This window comes from Hemiscyllium ocellatum, chromosome 43, assembly GCF_020745735.1.
Source record: "Hemiscyllium ocellatum isolate sHemOce1 chromosome 43, sHemOce1.pat.X.cur, whole genome shotgun sequence".
NCBI lineage: Eukaryota > Metazoa > Chordata > Chondrichthyes > Orectolobiformes > Hemiscylliidae > Hemiscyllium > Hemiscyllium ocellatum.
In genome coordinates this window covers 30,568,980-30,588,379 of record NC_083443.1, presented here as the reverse complement: position 1 = coordinate 30,588,379, position 19,400 = coordinate 30,568,980, and the positions used below count along the sequence as shown (strand labels likewise).

The following is a 19,400-nucleotide window of genomic DNA, read 5'->3' as shown; positions in this document are numbered from 1 at the left end:
CATAAATTAAAACCTTTCAATTAACAAGTTACAACACAGCCGTGGAAGCAGTTACGAGGTGGAATGCTTAATTGGAATTTTGCCTTTACACGAGGCAGTGTTAAATCACAGTGAGGCATTTAATTCACTCCTCACCACCTCTTTAATATATTTTTGGGCAAACAGCCCATTTATATTAACTCGCACTGTTGTGGATAGTTGTGTTGTTTCCCAACTGTGATGTTGACATTCTTATTAAAATTTCTACAAAGAAACATGCATAACATTTGCTTTTCATCAACACCACTGTCATTGGGGCAGCACGGTGACACAGCGGTTAGTACTGCTGTCTCATAGCACCAGAGACCTGGGTTCAATTCCCACCTCAGGCAAATGTCTGTGTGGAGTTTGCACATTCTCCCCACATATCTGTGTGGGTTTCCTCCCACAGTCCAAAAATGTGCAGGCCATGCTAAATTGGCTTGCTCTTCGAAAGGCCAATGTGGACTTGTTGGGCCAAAGGGCCTGTTTCCATACTGTAAGTAATCTAATCTAATCATTGCCAACCCTGCATTCTGGAATGAAGACTTGAATGTAAAATGGATCACTGTTTCTCCAGGAGAGAGAGCTTGAGTGGTCAAAAGAAGCCTTTCCAGAACTTAGGGCCTAAGCAACTGAAAGTCCAGCCACCAGTGGTGGCTCAGTCTAAATTGGGAATGTTCAAGAGATCAGGTTCTAAAGACGACAGAGACATGTCAGAGGTTTGTAGTTGGCTGGAGGAGATCATGGAGCACTGCCACTGAGGAATTTGAAGACCCGGCTGAGACATGTAAAGTTGAGGCACTGTTGAACTGGGAGCCAGTGTAGGTCAGCAATGGGTGAACAGTATTTGCTGTGAATTGGACCACGGGCAGCAAGAGTTTTGTATGTGTACCTCCAGGCCCCAGCAAAGTAACCAAATCCAAATGTGGCAAAGCCATTGATCATCTTACTCAAACAAGGTACCACACACCTGACTCAGTGCAAACTCGTTGGCACATTTATCGTCTGTGTTCAGGAAATTTTTTGCATGACTGCTTTTGAGAACAGTCATGGAATATTCCTGTATGTGAATTCCAATGTACTCAGACGTACGACAATCCATTAAATCTGTTAGTAATCTGGACAGAGGATTCTTTTTTTATTATTAATCTGTGCACTATCTGGTGTTGACTCTTTCTGACATCAGCTTGTGCTCTGTAAATAACTAAAGTGCCACTTTAAAAACATATTCTTTTTTCTTAGCGATTGAAATTGATTTTATGGACAATTTTTAAGAAGTTGCACATTCCATACAGCAAGGTGGCATTGAATGTGCCAGTGCAATCCATTTGTGGGGAATGAATCTTCGAGAAAAGTAACATTATTAAGTGAATCCATTGATTATTTTTTCCCTTTGTGTTCTCTAGTGTTTTTAAACTCCTCACTTTCAAGTTCTGGTGTAGCCAATTTACCAACATACATCAATACCATGCAGTTTACTGTTTCTTTGGAAAAATTCTGATCTAGTGGCTTTTAAAAGTTTCTTCCAGGGGGTGCTGGAGGACAAATTTCAAACATTCTATTCAGATTAACTTCATTGCGCTGTTTTCAAAGCAGGGAGTTAGGGAGAAATGGCAATGGACTAATCTGGGTAACACACTCGGTAGATGTTGTTATGGTTTAAAAATGTGCTGCTGGAAAAGCGCAGCAGGTCAGGCAGCATCAAAGGAACAGGAGATTCAGGAAGAAGGGCTTATGCCCCGAAACATCGATTCTCCTGCTCCTTTGATGCTGCCTGACCTGCTGCGCTTTTCCAGCAACACATTTTTAAGCTTTGATCTCCAGCATCTGCGGTTCTCACTTTCTCCTAGATGTTGTTATGGTGCCCTGTAGACATGAGATCACATGTTGCCTGGATTTTACAGTATTTAGAGAAAGTGAAGACTGCAGATTTTGTCAGGCTGAAACTTACCATATATCGTTACTCCACCAAAACTGGCAGGAAGTTTGGGAGCCCTTGCATTTGTAGAATGATGTGACAACTTTTTCATTTTGTTGATTTGATTTAATTTTTAAAACTGTTACATTTGTAGCTGTTAATTTCGTCCATTCTGATTTTTAAAAACTCTTACACTTTCTGTAAAATAATTCTAACTTTTTATTCTAGTTCCTTTGTTGCTCCAAAATCACTTGTTTCACTGTCTAAACATTTACTTTAGTTGAGTTTAACTTTCTGTGCAAATGCTAAGGTGTGATTTGATCATTTACCATGTCTGTTGATACCATCTCTGCTGTATGTCTGGAGGTCCCCTTTGACTGTACACCAGATTTAAATTGTCAGTGAGAAAAGGGAAATTACGAGATAGGGACCTCTGCGGGCAGCTTTCTTTAAGGTCAGGGTTTTTTCCATCATTGCTTCAACGTCTGCATTAAAATCTAGACCGTTTACAATGCGAGAAAAGCAATGACTTTTCTCCAGGCAATTTGAGTTCATGCAACAGAACCTCCAACAGGAGGCAGTGATGATGAGCAAGGACAGCGAGTAGGGCAGCTCTAACAGTCAAACAGACCATCGCTGAAGGAAAGGGTGGCTTTGAGATTAGGAGCCTTGATGGGGGAGAAGCTTCTGACAGCCAAAGGATTTCTTCAGAAAGATATAAACTACAGACTTAGTTCTGTGTAAGTGCAGTTCCCTTCTTGTTTAGCCTTAATTTTCCTTTATGTTTGGGATGACCTGATGCAAATGGAGTAAAGAATCCGTGATCTTTGGGCTGTGCGTGCATCTCATGTTACACAGACATATCCTGAATTCTGAAACCTGTGACTGAGAGGTAGAGGGAGCAGGTTAGAAAATATAACACAGACACAACAGAAGTTGCTGGAAAAGCTTAGCAGATCTGGCAGCCTCGGTGAAGAGAAGTCTGATTAATTTTGTCTCCAGTGACCCTTAGCATTCTGAAATGTTAACTCTTGATTTTTCTTCACAGATGCTGCCAGACCTGCTGAGCTTTTCCAGCAACTACTGTTTTGTTTCTGAATTACAGCATCCACAGTTCTTTCAGTTTCTATAAAATATAATGATAACTCTCTTAATTTACTTTTTAAGGTTCTGATGATAATGGTTTTAGCTTCTCTCTTAATCAAATCATTTGTTTTAGTGGCATCTGTGACTCGAGTAGCTGATGGGTAGAACATTCTAATGACAGACACCTGTGAAGGGCAGAGGGAGAGAGAATGTGCCGGAATATCTTTCCTCACCATGAGTTCATTCTCGAAAGAGGTGTTTTAGATTAGATCCTGAAGTAAGGGAGGGTTAATAGAGGTAAGAGAGCCTCTGGCCTGCTGCCAGTCAGCCTCCAGTTGGTAGTTATGGTGAGGGTAGAGGATGACTGTGGTAGGTTGGTTGATGGTGATGGGGTAGGACTGGATTCCAGGATAATGTTAGTCAGTCACAGGGGAAGAGGTCACATCAGGAAGTGAGGGGCTGAAAGGGATGGTATCTGAATCATACAGACCGCATTCTGGACAACAAGAGTAATGGAAAGATCACCCACAAGGTCTGAGGAAATTATTCAAAGCCGTACCCTTCGCCCCACTGCCCCGCGGCCCCCCAACCCTGCCAACCATTTTGAATGATATCCCCTCAAGCTGTTAGCTCTTTGTTCCTGCTCTGTACATCAGTGAACTGAGAACTGTGCCTTTACCAGGACTGTAATGGAATAAAACATGGATAATGACCAGGAGGTACTCAGCAGTGATGATCGTCATGTTAATGCTTGTGAGTTTCCTGCAGTATTCTGGAATAATGCCTGAACATCTGTTTATGAACACCTCTGTGACCTCAGCTTTCCTTTTCTTTTTACCTCCTCCAGCCCCTACACCCCCTCCCCATCTGTGTAACCCCCTCCTGCCCCTACACCCCCTCCCCATCTGTGTAACATTCTACAACCCTCCCATCTGTGTAACTACCTCCTGCCCCCACACCCCTTTTCTAGCACCTAGACCCCTCCCTATATCTGTAACCCCTCGTCCCCTACACAATCACTGTAAACCCATCCCATCCATACACCCCTCCCTATCTCTGTAACCTGTTCCAGTCCTTATAATTCCCCAAGGTCTTTGCACTTTATTGATCTGGGTCTCTGTAACGTTTCCTGATTTCCATTGTTGTTCCACCCTTGATGTCCGTGTCTTCAGCTGCATTGCCCTAAGCTCCCTCCAACTCTCTGCTTCACAACCCTGTTCCTTTTCTTTAAATGACACTCCTTCAAACCTGTCTCTGACAAAGGCTTTGGGCCCATGGGGCTGTGTTCAGTTTGATCTTTCTCGGTTGAAGGCATTACACTAGTATATCTTTGTAGGAGGACCTTGTTTGACCTTGTCTTCATGGAGTCCCTACCGTGTGGGAGCAGGTCATTCGCCCCACTGAGTCTACACTGACCCTCCGACGATCATCCCGCCCACCCCTACCCTATAACCGTACAGTTCCCATGACCAATCCACCTGACCTGCATATCTCTGGACTGTAGGAGGAAACTCTCACAGACACAGGGGGGACCGTGCAAACTCCACACAGGCATTGATCTGAGGGTGGAATCGAACACAGGGCCCTAGCACTGTGAGGCAGCAGTGCTAACCACTGAGCCACCATGCTCCCTAATGTTAGGGCTGTAACATTTGAAAGATTTAATGAAAAGGGAGTTGCGCTTGAAAACGACATCAGCTCCCCCTCTGATTACAAACTGCATCTTGTCAGTTCTTGTCTGGTGCGTTCTGGAGCTAAGCAATTGCCTAAGTAATGAACTGTCAGATACCAATTGTTGGGGAAATATTTAAAAATTACATACTGAAAGAGAAAAGAGTGGCTAAAGCAACTGAACAACTGAAAATACTCAAATTGTGTGTGGTTTGCTAAATTGAATTTATTTGCTTCATTATTTTGCATCTCCTGGATTATTCCCAGACTGTACATCAAAGACAAAAACAGCAAACTTGTTTCTCATGTCCTTTAGATTAGATTCCCTACAGCGTGGAAACAGGCCCTTCGGCTCAACCAGTCCACACCGACCCTCCGAAGAGTAACCTACCCAGACCCATTTCCCTCTGACAAATGTACCTAACACTATGGGCAAATTAGCGTGGCCAATTCACTTAACCTGCACATCTTTGGACTGTGGGAGGAAACTCATGCAGACACGGGGAGAATGTGCAAACTCCACACAGACAGTCGCCCGAGGCTGGAATCGAACCTGGGTCCCTGGTGCTGTGAGTGCTAACCACTGAGCCATGTGCCACCCCTAATGGTAGACGACAGATTCACAGAATTGTTATGGTGCAGGAGGAGGCTGTTTGGCCCATAGGTGCTATCCCTGCCTTTATCCCCATCCCCCTGCACACCCATTTCAATCAGCATCAAATTGGAAACACTATTGTGGCCTCCAGTTTGTAAATCGGCAAAACAGCAAATGAAATGAAGATCAAGTTAATCTGTTTCTGGAAATTTAGTGGGATGAACGTTGGCTGGTACACCAGAAAAGTGCATTTGGGCCACTGCTCCCGCTTCCTCCCAGGGCCCAGAGATGTGCAGCTTAGACGGATTGGCCGTGGGAAGTGGCAGGGGAGGGAGGTCTGGGTGGGATGCTGTCTGGTGAGCTAGTGTCGATTTGATGGGCTGAACAGCCTGCTTCCCCACTGCCACTTACTATCCTGACTTGGAATTACATTGCCCTTTCTTCAATATTGCTGCGCCGACCTCTTCCCCATTTCCCTCTGACAAATGTACCTAACACTGTGGGCAAATTAGCATGGCCAATTCACTTAACCTGCACATCTTTGGACTGTGGGAGGAAACTCATGCAGACACAGGGAGAATGTGCAAACTCCACACAGTGTTGTTGGCTTTCCCAGCACCCTCAGGGCTGCCGTGGTTCAAGAAAGTTGCTCAGCACTGTCTTCTCAAGGGGTAATTAGGGATGGCAATAAAAGCTGGCCCAGCCAGTGTTGCCCAGCTCCCATGAATAAACTCTTTACTAATTTAACTCCACAGGTAGGAGGTCTGTCTGAGAGGCAGCGGCAATTGTCTTCATTCGGCAATGATATGTCAGCCTCAAGTTTACCCCTACCTGCTAGTATCTGAGCACACTGCCTAGCAACGCAGTGGCTAGAACCACGAAGTACGCCAGAGGATCAGAAATACTGTGACTGATCTCAGTCACATCAATATTGCGTACAATTCTGGTCTCCTTCCTATCAGAAAGATGTTGAGTAACTTGAAAGGGTTCAGAAAAGATTTACAAGGATGTTGCTAGAGTTGGAGGATTTGAGCTACAGGGAGAGGCTGAACAGGCTGGGGCTGTTTTCCCTGGAGCGTCAGAGGCTGAGGGATGACCTCATAGAGGTTTATAAAATCATGAGGGGCATGGATAGGGTAAATAGACAAAGTCTTTTCCCTGGGGTGGGAGATGAAGCCCTTCCTGATGAAGGGCTCTGGCCTGAAACGTTGAATTTCCTGTTCCTTGGATGCTGCTTGACCAGCTGCTTTAACCAGCAACACATTTTCAGCTGTGATCTCCAGCATCTGCAGACCTCACTTTTTACCCTGGGGTGGGAGAGTCCAGAACTAGAGGGCATAGATTTAGGGTGTGACGGGAAAGATATAAAAGCAATCTAAGGGGCTACTTTTCACGCAGAGGGTGGTACGGGTATGGAATGAGCTGCCAGAGGAAGTGGTGGAGGCTGGTACAATTGCAACCTTTAAAAGGCACCTGGATGGGTATATGAATAGGAAGGGTTTGGAGGGATATGGGCGGGGTGCTGGCAGGTGGGACTAGATTGGGTTGGGATATCTGGTCAGCATGGACGGGTTGGACCGAAGGGTCTGCTTCCATGCTGTACATCTCCATGACTCTAAGTACTCAGAATGTGAAGGTGCCAATGTTGGACTAGAGTAGGCAAAGTCAGAAAGCACATGATGCCAGGTTACAGTCCAACAGGTTTATTTGAAATCAAAAGTTTTCAGCGCATTGCTCCTTTGTCACCTGATGAAGGGGCCAGCGCCCTGAAAAGCTTGTGATTTTAAATAAATCTGTTGGACTGTAACCCTGGTGTCATGTGGTTTCTGACAAATAACCGTGTCCACTGATTCTGTGGACACTAAATGCAACTTTTGGTTGTGGATGATATTTTTGTCCCAAGTGCAGTGCCTGGATAATGCAAAATGAAGGATTGAGGCTAATGCTGCTGAAGGCAGTTCAGTCCCTTGCCGCACTCTGTCTCTCTTTATTAATTCTGACTTTGTATGTCTTACAGCTGGGTATTGTAACTGAGCCATTCCACAGTGGGGAAAGGTTAACTACAATGTCTGTTTTACTGTATCTTTTAAAAGCTTGAAAATTGCTTGGTGTGATATTAATATCTGAACGCTGTGCCGCGATGTCAAATTGTGTCAACCAGTTGATCAAAAGTGCGTTAACACCTCTGGTAAAATAAGAGTAATTTGATCACCAGCATGTTACACATTCCTGTATTTTCACCAGGCTAATTCTTTCCATTTCAGTTAGTTTTTTGTACTTAATTTCTAAACAATTCAAAAATAGAAATCAGTGTCTGAGGATTGGGTGCATTTTGGAAAGTGGTTTTCATTTCCAAGGTGGTTGTTAAATACAAGATGAAATTTATTTTTTTCAGCTAAATAGATTTAAGGACAAAATATTACATATAGCTCTCTAAATCACATCTGTGTCATCTCGGGATATCGGTAACCTTTTACTTAATTTAAACAAAACATTTGAAAAGGCGTTCCTGGATGGTGTAGGTTACCTTGCAGCATCAAAATCTGTCAATCTTTTTTTTTAATCCTTTCGTTTTATTTGTTGCATTTGTTTTATATCTCGTGGATTAAGTGATGTGTGCCCTGTCACTATCTCTTTTATGTGGCATGACATACGTGTTTCATACTCTGCTTCCCGGGAGAGACAGTAAATTCTTGCTGGCTATGTTGTTTCCTCATCTTCAGCACCACATCTCGTGAAATCTTACACCTCTCCTGAGACTCTTTCAGAGCTACACTGAGGGAGAGGCAGTGTAATTAAGTAGATGGTGTTTCTGAAAATTGGGGGAATTGAGGCAATTACCTTTTGAATGAACAAATTCACAGTCTCCTCTCCTATTTAATATCCTTGTTCACCGCTGTATTGATTGTACGGTGTTTGTAGCCTCATAGATTTTTTAAAAAATCTATTGTTGAGAAGTTAGACTGCGCGGTCCACTCTCTATTACCACACTTACAGACAATCTTCCGATTGCAGCAAAAATACTATCTTTTCCAAAATGATCCAAAAAAAAAGTCTGAGGAAAGGATTTTAATTAAATGCCATTTTTTTTTCCCCAATTGTTCTCCATTTGCTTCAGGTACAAAAGGCAGATATTTCTTCAGAAAGAAAAAGAAGTTACCCTTCTCTAGCAACGTTCGTGACTTCTGTTATCCAAAACAGTTTTCGTGCAGAAAATGTAGGCCATTCAGCCCCTTGAGCCTGCTCTGCCATCCAATAAGATCATAGCTGAGCTGTTTGTGTTCTCATATTCCCATTGACCCTTGATAACCTTTGATCCCCCTGACTAACAAGAATCCACCTTTAAAAATATTCAATGACCGCCCCACCTCCAACATCTTCTAAGGCAGATTCCTCCAAAGTCAAACAACCCAGGGAACGACAATTACTGTCTGAAAAGGTGAGTCCTGATGCTAAAACAGAGCTCCCTACTTCTGGACTCACCCACAAGAAGAAACACCATTTCCTTGTCCATCTCTCATTTCAACATTTCAACCAATATGCCCCTTGGGCTTCTAATCTCCAGAGAAAATAAGTCCAAACTGTCCAGCCAAACCTTATAAGGCAATGCGGCCTATCAACCTAGACTGCTTCCAGAGTATTTAGGTTCTTTATGAAGTAAGGAAACCAAAGAGAATAACACGGAATTCGAGATGTAGTTTTAATAATGCCGTAAGTCACTGAAGCATAACACCCTTCTCTTTTTGCTCAATTCCTCTCTTAATAAATGAAAGCATTTCACTGACCTTTTTACTTGCTGTACCTGCATACTAACATTTTGTGGCTCATACAATAGAACAAGTTAGATCCCTCTGTCAGTGATGTACATCATCCAGTAAAATGGCAGCGCAGTGGGGTTTCTGAGCATGGGGCTCGCCTGCTCTCCCCACTTTTCTTATAGCTTCTTGGTTTTTTTTCCTCTTTTATTCTATTTACCTCCTTGGAAGAACCCAGTCATGGCAACGGCATCTATTCGGAATAGCAGCGAATGGGCCCAGCAGCATGAACTCGGTGACTGACTCAGATGTGAGTTTGTGTTCCCGGCAGCATCTGTATCCAGCGCTGATCCATGGGGATGGAGATGGGTTTGGGCCCAATATGAGAGCCAGCAGCTCTCCTGCTGCTTGGCGAGGTGGGCCGAAGCAGACTCTTGGCGGTGGCGGAGTACAGTTTGGGCTGGTGCAGTACCTGGTGGCATCTGTGCCGTCTGCATTGCTGAGGTCCAGTGAGGCCTCATAGTGGCAAGGGTGTCAATGTGGGCAAAATAACACTGAAGAGTGAAGACGTTTGTTTCAGCAACAGCATGGTGAAGGGGACTGACGTCTGGCCATCAGGCCCAGTACAGAGCATTTCATAACAAGGGCCATGGGGGTGGCACAGTGGCTCAGTGGTTAGCACTGCTGCCTCACAGCACCAGGGACCCAGGTTCGATTCCTGCCTCGGGCGACTGTGTGGAGTTTGCACATTCTCCCCGTGTCTGCATGGGTTTCCTCCGGGTGCTCCGGTTTCCTCCCACAGTCTGAAGATGTGCAGGTCAGGTGAATTGGCCATGCTAAATTTCCCACAGTGTTAGGTGCATTAGCCAGAGGGAAATGGGTCTGGTGGGTTCCTCTTTGGAGGGTCGGTGTGGGCTTGTTGGGCTGAGGGGTCTGTTTCCACACTGTAGAAACGTTTTCTTAATTTTCCTGCCTTTTATGTTCTACGTTGTCATTTAATTTTGTGTTTTAACATGGTGCCGGGGAGTGGCAACACTACGCAACATATTTCACTATGTTTTGTTACTAAATACATGTGACAATAAATAAATCAAAATAACTCTTATCTTCAGTTGCTACCATTATGTAGGAGATATGGTAGCTGATGTTTCCATCAATCAGGAGCTACTGAGGACTGCAGATGCTGGAGAGTAAGAGTTGATAAAGGTGTGGCGCTGGAAAAGCACTGCAGGTCAAGCAGCATCCGAGAAGCAGGAGAGTTGACATTTCAAGCAGGAACCTTCAGGATGTTGCCTGACGACCTGCTGTGCTTTTCCAGCGCTACACCTTTATCGAGCTGATGCTTACATAGCAAGTGCCCCCAACAAAATCTCTGTTTCTGTTGAATGTTGAGTGATGGATAATTATTTGAGAAAAATATTTTTACCCTTCCCTTGAATTTGCAATGAAAATAGTGGGAATCCTCAGCCCATGGTTTAATTTGAGTGGGTTACCAGTGAAGAAAAAGTGTTTTTTTTCCCCCATTTATAATTGAGTAAAACATTTAAATGGTGTTTAAATGTGAAGAAATGGGTCAGAAAAGGATTCTTTATTCAAAATTTAAGCAATGAATTTCTGGTTGTTGAATGTCACGCTCACTAGCAAGTACAAAAAATACATGCTGTAAGTTAGTGTTTTTGTAAGTTAATCAGAAACAGCCAAAATATATTTGCTTCCCTATTCCATCTTTTCCCTGTCTTTCCTTATGCTTTTCTTTCATGTTTGCTTTTATGCAGAATTCAATCTTGCCATAAATCACTTGTCACTGCTGTTTATATTGTCTTGACTCCCTCGATCCTCTTATTTTGAGATTTATCTCTGTTCTGTACTCTGCATTCTACACTCTCTCTTTCCCTTCTCCTTACAATTGACCTTTTAAATTGATTGCTTGATCTGAGAAATTTCTTTTAATAACCTTCTGTTCTATTAAACTCTTAAACTTCATCTCCTAATCTTCAGCTCATCGCCACACGTTCAGTTTTATCTTGCAGCACTGTCTGCATGCAACTGCAGGGTAGAGTCCTCATTTTTTTGCATAGACACTGGCAACTGATGGGGTTTTACTATTCATCAGTGTTCAGTCACTCATGGAACAGAGACAGCATCACAATAAGAGAAGCCAAACTGGCTTTGTTAAAAATCCACGACTGAAAATAGAAATCTGAGCCCAGAGCATGGAAACCCAGAGATTAAAACAGAGACGGGATAAATATTTTATCCTCACTATTCTAGATAGTTAGGATGAAGAAAGATCAATGCAGCATGGAACTATAAAATTGTCTGGAGGACAATTATGGGGTGGAATGATGCCTCAGTGGTTAGCACTGCTGCCTCACAGCGCCAGGGACCCGGGTTGGATTCCACTTTCGGGTGACTGCCTGTGTGGAGTTCGCACATTTCTCTCTGTGGTTGCGTAGTTTTCATCCAAGCGTTCCGGTTTCCTTCCACAGTCCAGGGATGGTGGACTCGCCATGGGGAATTGCCCAAGTGTTTAGGGATGTGCGGGTCAGGTGGGCGAGCCATGGGAAATTCAGGGTTACAAGGATAGGGTAGGGATACTCTCTCATAGGGTTGGTGTAGACTCTCTGGGCCAAATGGTCTGCTTCCATTTCATAGGGATTCTATAAAACTATGTAATTTCTGTGTCTTAGCTATTCAATATTCCAAAATATGGGCAGTGCTCATCTCCCAAGTATGGAATGTATATTTTATGGACATTACTATGATGTACGTGTTCCTGATGTTCTTGTGATCCAATTGTACTTTGCTTTGCTAACAGACACATTACATTGCATTCTGTCTTCCCGACACAACGTACTGCTTTTATTGCTGAATTTTTATTAGGTTCTGAAAAACTCTTCCACTCAAAGTGGCAAAACTGATGTTACATAGTAAGGATCCATTAAATAATGAAGCAAAAAAAAATAGTGATGGAGTCCTGGATGATTTATGTGCAATTGATTTACTGAACGCTCCTGTAATTAAAATGAAATCTTTAAGGGTTTCAGAAAATCAATATGCAACACCTCTGCTTGAAAGATCTAAAGGATTCTCTCTCTGAACTTTAACATCACTCATTGCCTTTGGCACTCAGTAACTGCTATTTTAGACCTTACCATTTTTCAGTGTAAACTGATTGGATTTTTACATAAGATTTCTTGCATTTTAGTTTCCAGTCCCAAAGATGCTGATGTTTCCATTGCAGATTCAACCTAATACCTTTTGAGATTGTGCCACTTTAGGCGGCACGGTGGCACAGTGGTTAGCACTGCTGCCTCACAGTGCCAGGGACCTGGGTTCAATTCCCGACTCAGGCGACTGACTGTGGAGTTTGCACGTTCTCCCCGTGTCTGCGTGGGTTTCCTTCGGGTGCTCCGGTTTCCTCCCACAGTCAAAAGATGTGCGGGTCAGGTGAATTGGCCATGCTAAATTGCCCCTAGTGTTAGGTAAGGGGTATATGTAGGGGTATGGGTGAGTTGCGCTTCGGCGGGTCGGTGTGGACATGTTGGGCCGAAGGGCCTGTTTACACACTGTAAGTAATCTAATCTAATCACTTGACCAGATCTCTGGGGTGTGCACAGTTTGATAGATCCACTTTACTCTGAAGGAGCTATCAAATTAATCCCACTTGCTCATTCTTTCCCCTAGTTCTCCAAGCCTTTGCCCTCCAAATATTTATCTACTGGGCGTCTGAGAGTTTCTGGCTTGACTTTCGCCATTCTTTACAGGCGGTGTGTTCCAAATCACAGCTTACTGCTTTGAAGAAATTCATACAGCTGTTTCTTGAGTCAATCACCCTAAGTTTTCGGTCCTTCTGTAAATGAGAGCAGTTTCTCCCTATCTGCTCTCCCCAGACAATTTGATTTTGAACACCTCTATCAGACTTTCACTCAGAATTCTGTGCTCCAAGGAAAGCTTTACCAACTCCATTCCATCTTGAATTCTATCAACAAGCACATTGATTTGGATCCCACCTATCACCCCCCGAGAAAAGGAACAGGAAATGATGTCACCAACACAGGAAATGGCATCACCAGCATAAGGAAACCTAAACACACAAATAGAAACCATAGGGCGGCACGGTGGCACAGTGGTTAGCAATGCTGCCTCACAGCGCCAGAGACCTGGGTTCAATTCCCGACTCAGGCGACTGACTGTGTGGAGTTTGCACATTCTCCCCGTGTCTGTGTGGGTTTCCTTCGGGTGCTCCGGTTTCCTCCCACTGTCCAAAGATGTGCAGGTCAGGTGAATTGGCCATGCTAAATTGCCCGTAGTGTTAGGTAAATGTAGGGGAATGGGTGGGTTGGGCTTTGGCGGGTCGGTGTGGATTTGTTGGGCCGAAGGGCCTGATTCCACACTGTAAGTAATCTAATCATAACACCGGTGCTTCACCAGAGCCTCACTGATTATGTCACCTAGTATGGTGACGAAACATCTGAAAATGAACCTTCCAGCTCAGCGAGCAAGCTTACATCCCTTTACCAACTCCTCCATGCAATTGAAGCTTCTCATCCCCAGAACAATTATTGTGAAACATTTCAGCGCCATCTCCAACGTGTTCACACTCTTACAACATTTACATTCCCACCCGAGGTTGGGGGAAGGTTCACCAGACTGATTGCTGAGGTGAGGGATATTCTCCTGTGAGGAAAACCATGTAAGTTAGACTTTTTTAGCCTGGAGTTTGGAAGAGTGAGAGGCGATCTAATTGAGAAGTGTGACATTTTCCAAGGGCCCACACATGGTAAATGCCGGGAGGGTGTTTCCCCAAGTCTGAGTGAAACCATTGAGACTGACATGAAGAGAAATATGTTCACTCAAAAGTTTGTGAATCTTGAAAATTCTCCGTTCTAGACAGCTGGAGATACACAGTGGTTGACTTTTTATAAGACTAAGGTCAATTGCTGTGGTAATTGAGACATACAGGGATACTGTAGGAAGCTGGGTTTGAGGTCAAAGATTGACTGTGATCTTATTGAATAGAAAACAGACCTCAAAAACCTCAAATATCCATTTTCTTATACTCCTAGAGAAGAATGTGGAAGGAACACTATGTGATGTTGAGATGCTTTGTCTTTGAATTGAGTGTCATCAGAATTCAAAGGACAGAATATATGGAATTCTTCTTTGAATGTGTTTTTGTCATTTCACCCTTCTAATTTTGGTACCTTTCCTTACCTCGCCCCCCCACCCCACCACCAGAACACCCCTACAGGGACCCCGATTTTCATAGTGAACGCGACAGACCGGGACCAGGGCACGGGTGGCAGTGTGCTCTATTCCTTCCAACCTCCATCACGCTTCTTTTCCATTGATGGTGCCCGGGGAGTTGTAACTGTGCAAAGACCACTGGATTACGAGACCACCCGAGCCTACCAGCTACAAGTCAATGGAACGGTATGAACTTGCTTGTTCTTCAGTGTCCTGCATGATAGGAGGGTGTTTAATTGTTAACATGCATTACCCTGGAGCAGGGGAAGGTTGACTTTAATCTCCTGCTTTTTCTAATATTACTCACTCGTGAAATTTGGGTGTTGCTGTCTAAGCCTGTATTTACTGTCCATTTCTAATTGCCCAGGGAACAGTGAACAGTGAACCATGTTGCTCTGGGTCTGGGAGACCCTTGTAGACCAGACCAGGTAAGGACAGCAGATGTCCTTCCCTACATGAGTGAAGCAGATGAGCTTGCACTTTGCTGAATCCCTGATTGGGTTCCAGCAGATGTTTGCACATTCTCCTTGTGTCTGCATGGGTTTCCTCTGGGTGCACCGGTTTCCTCCCACAGTCCAAAAATGCTCAGGTTAAGTGGATTGGCCATGGGAATTGTCCATAGTGTTCAGGGATATGGAGGCTAGGTGGATTATCCATGGGAAATGCAGGGTAGCATAGATAGGGTAAGGGCTGGGTCTGGGTGGAATGCTGATTATCGTGTCAGTGGTGAATGGCCTCTTTCGACACTGTGGGGATTCTATGGTTCTATAAAAGTCAGGCAGTTTTGGCCTGGGTTATATGGCCTGGGGGAGGGGCAATGGAGATGTGATAGGTGGAAGGAGGTAGATGTGGGCTATGGTAGCAGGTCCTTATATATACCAGTCCCTGGAACAGGCCTTGGGTCTACAACCATCTGACTTCAAACCAGAGTGCCCCCCCCCCCCCCAAAACCACCACTGAGCCGTAGTTGGCTTAGAGATCAAATGGACGTGGAGCAGCAGATTTAGAAAACACAAAATATGTTGCAAGATTTAGAAGGGGCTCTGAAGAGGTGAGCAATTTAATAAATTGCAGAGATTTAGAGTGAGCCATCTATAGAACGAGCCTGATAGTTGATGGGTATTTTATTGATTCAGTGCAAAAAGAGATAGGCAGGGAGCATCTGGTGTGAGGAAATCAAATATGGTAAATCACTAACAACATCTGAAGAAAATCAATAGGAAAAGTTTTACATAAACTAATCAGAATTTTTTAAGTTTAATGGGTGTGCATTTGCTGCTTTTGCAACAGGCCGAGTTGGCAGGTGATTTGTTTTTGTTCTTTGCCAATGTGAACGTATTAATCAGAGGAAGTGACAAATAACCCCACAGTTGGTGACATCTATTATTCATTTACTTAAAATTTAATTAGCAGTCACTAATGACTTCTGTCACCAGAGACAAAATATTCAGTTTGACTCGATGCATTTGAGACGTTCATTTACAATGGCTAAATTTGTCCTCTGACTTCCAGAGAGTAAAATAAATTTGCATATACTCAGCACCTTTCATGACCTCCGGGTGTCTGAAACCTCTTTAGAACTAATAAAATATTTTGAAGTACGATATCAAGGTAGGAAATGGGGCAGCCAATTTCTGCACAGGAAACTCTTATCGTGGCACAGTGGCTCAGTGGTTAGCACTGCTGCCTCACAGTGCTAGGTACCCGTGTTCAATTCCAGCCTCAGCCAACTGTCAAAGATCAGGCCATTTGCACAACCCTGTTCAAAAAATAATATGGCCTCACCTGTCCACCTAAATTCATTCCCTCCACAGGTGGCATGTTGGCTCAGTGGTCAGCACTGTTGCCTTAAGCACCTGGGAATGACTCTCCCCTTGGGTGACTATCTGTGTGGAGTTGGCACATTCTCCCCATGCCTGCATGGAATTTCCTCTGGGTGCTCCAGTTTCCTCCTGCAGTACAGAGATGTGCAGGTTAGGTGGATTGGCCATGTTAAACCCCTGTACTGTCCAGAGATGTGCAGGTCAGATGGATTGGCCATGCGAAATTGCCCTGTAGTGTCCAAGGATGGAAAGACTGGGTAGATGGGCCATGGGAAATGTAAGGTTACAGGGGTGGGTGTAGGTGGGGTGCACTTTGATGGGTTGGTGTAGACTCGATTGGCCAAATGGCCTGCTTTCAACTGCAGAGATTCTATGATTCAATCTGATACTCACTCAGTAATCTATTTCCACACTTCACTAGAAAGATCAAGGGTAGCAATTGTCTTATCATTAGTCTATTAACTCAGAGACTGAGGAAATATTCCAGGGACCGGGGTTCGAAATCTCCCATGGCAGATTGTGGAATTTGAATTCAATAAAAATCTAGCAATAAGAGTCTCTGATAACCATGAATCCATTGTGGATTGTCAAGAGAAGCCCATCTGTCTCACTGATGTCCTTCCTGCCATCTTTATCTGGTCTGGTCCGGAGATGCCTTCATCCCGTGGATGAATGAAAAATAAAAGACTGCCCGAGAGATACCTTAGAGTGTGACTAGTTGTTCAGAATAACCCATGGAGAGTTTTAACATCTCATTTGAGAGGAAGTACAAGTGACAGTATGACTTACCCTCAGCGCTGCAGTCGGAATGTCAGTCAAGATTTATTCTTTGTGTTTTTGAGTTTCTGGGCTGGGTCTTCAGGCCTCAATCTGTGGGCTCAAGGCTGAGACTGAGAGTGATAGAGCCATGGGTGGCTAACCTTGACCATTTTCCTGTATGCAGTGATAGGGGAGGGAGCAATGAATCCTGTTCCAAGTAAAGGTTCTGCCCACGAAAATATGAATGTTGTACATTGGGTTAGGTAAAAACCTCAAGCTTATCTCTCCACGCTTCAGGCTCACTGCCTTTATTCCTGATGAAGGGCTTTTGCCCGAAACGTCGATTTCGCTGCACTTTGGATGCTGTCTGAACTGCTGTGCTCTTCCAGCACCACTAATCCAGATACATTGGGTTAGGTCAGGGTTTTTGTGGTTTGCAATGTCGTGACTGCGATTGAACACGTGGGTGAAGCATCCCAGCTACGTACAAAATCTGACACAACATCAGCTTACTCCCAGAGCTCGGTGAAATATAGGCTGGTAATAGAGGGAGCTTCAAGTCTTAAGCCCTGAGTCACAAGTCTAAGGTACGACTGATTCCCAGTGACTGAATTCCGTGAAATGAAAATTGCGAAAATTAAACAGACCAAACTCAATACTATTTAGTCAGTTGCTATGTGTTGGTTCAATGGCCAATAGCTTTCACTGAGATCGGTTGCTTATCATAAGCCCTCATGAGTACCTTTTAATTTAAAGACAGGTCAACCAATAAGGATTAACCTTAGATGTGAAATGAGGTTTACAGGTTTCTTATGAATTATTTTTCTGCCGTCCGTCACACACTAGACCAGTGTTATCTCTCAAAGAAACACAGCTCACCCTTTAACGTCTGTTTGTGCATACTGCCAACTTGTTTACATCTCGCACTGGAGCCTTTTTCTTGAACAACGTGCAAAGTTTGCTTGAAAAGGACCTTAATAACTGTTTTATGATCGTCCAAGAATGTGTCACTTGTAACTAGGTTAGTGTAACGTAAAAACCAAATGAGAATGGATTGATGTCATTGATGATTAGGATTAGAGTCAAGATTAGAGTGGTACTGGAAATGCCCAGCAGGTCAGGCAGCATCCGAAAATCAGGAAGATTCTCCTATTCCTCGTGCTGTGTTTTTCCAGCATCACTCTAATCTTGACTCTAATCTCCAGCATCTTCAGTCTAGTTTATGTCATTGATGTATTGTATTAGCCATGCATCTAAATACACAGAAGAATATTGATGTATAAATTAAGTGCAGGAGCCAGCCATTCTGCCCATCAACTCTACCCCACCATTCAATCTGATCATGACTAATCTTCTGTCTCCACACTTCCAGTCTCTCTCCATACCATATCATTAACTTCTCAAAATCTATGTTTCTTTCTTAAATCATTCAGTGCCTAACCCATTTAGCTCTTCTTAATAAGTCAACCCTTATCCCCACAGGAGCATAATGAATCTGTTGTGAACTGCTTCCAATGCCAGTACATCCTTACTTAAAGCTGGGGACCAAAGCTGTACAGAGAGGGGTCAGGATGTTCTGCATGTGTCCTGGGCAAATCCTCTCCCCTAAATAACATCACTATAATGATTATTGGCAGTCCATCCCATTGCTGTTTTGTAATGTACTGTTGTGATCCAAACCTGATAGTTCACTGCACCCAAAGGGCAATTCAATAGGGTCAGTTTGGATATAAAATTATTATGTTAGACAAATCAATATTTTTTTCCATCAATGTTTACAAAATAAATTGCATGATTACAAAATTCAGAAACAAACGAACACATGGAAATAATTTCATTTACATGAAGATTTATTCTCTTTATTTCAGGACCAGGACAAAGACCATCCTCTCTCTACACTGGCTAACCTCGCAATCACCATTACTGATATCCAGGATATGGATCCTATATTTGTAAATCTTCCTTACAGCACAAACATTTACGAGAACTCCCCTCCTGTGAGTAGCAGTTTTCTGTATGTCTCCTCCATTGTGGGTGATATTTGGAAATGAATGTTAGATGAGGATTACTTCGATTAGTATCCTGGCATGTTCTCCTTGCCATGTAAACTCTTATTGTAAATTTGACACACTGTAATTACGGCATCCTGCCAGTGGTGGGAGCACCACTATACCTTGTGTAACCCAGAATGCAACAGTGACCTCAGTGGTAAAGATTGAGCCCTATTTTTGTAAAATCTTGAACTGGACATGAGGATAATTGGAGGTTTATTTTATTCCAATAGTTTTGATAATAACTGGTATGTAATGACACACCTCTGGGACTCAACCCACTTCTGGCCCAGAGGTAGGGACATTACCATGGTGCTTCAAGACTCATGTGCTTGTATAGGCTTACCTCAATCCAAAGGAATGATATTAACTCCTCCTGTGGCAGCTGAAGATCTAATCTAGGTCAATATTGAATTATTGATCTGAAACTATTAAATCGTTAGGGTAGCATAGAGATAGCATGTGTTATGT

At 43.6% G+C, this 19,400-nt stretch overlaps 1 protein-coding gene across 1 annotated transcript in view; it reads left to right on the top strand.

The window, feature by feature from the left end:
- cdh23 (cadherin-related 23) overlaps positions 1-19,400 on the top strand; it is a 674,096-nt gene that overhangs the window by 34,447 nt on the left and 620,249 nt on the right. The window contains exons 5-6 of the mRNA XM_060854138.1: positions 14,288-14,482; positions 18,747-18,875. Coding sequence (XP_060710121.1) covers positions 14,288-14,482; positions 18,747-18,875 — 324 coding nt within the window. The remainder of the gene's footprint in view (positions 1-14,287; positions 14,483-18,746; positions 18,876-19,400) is intronic.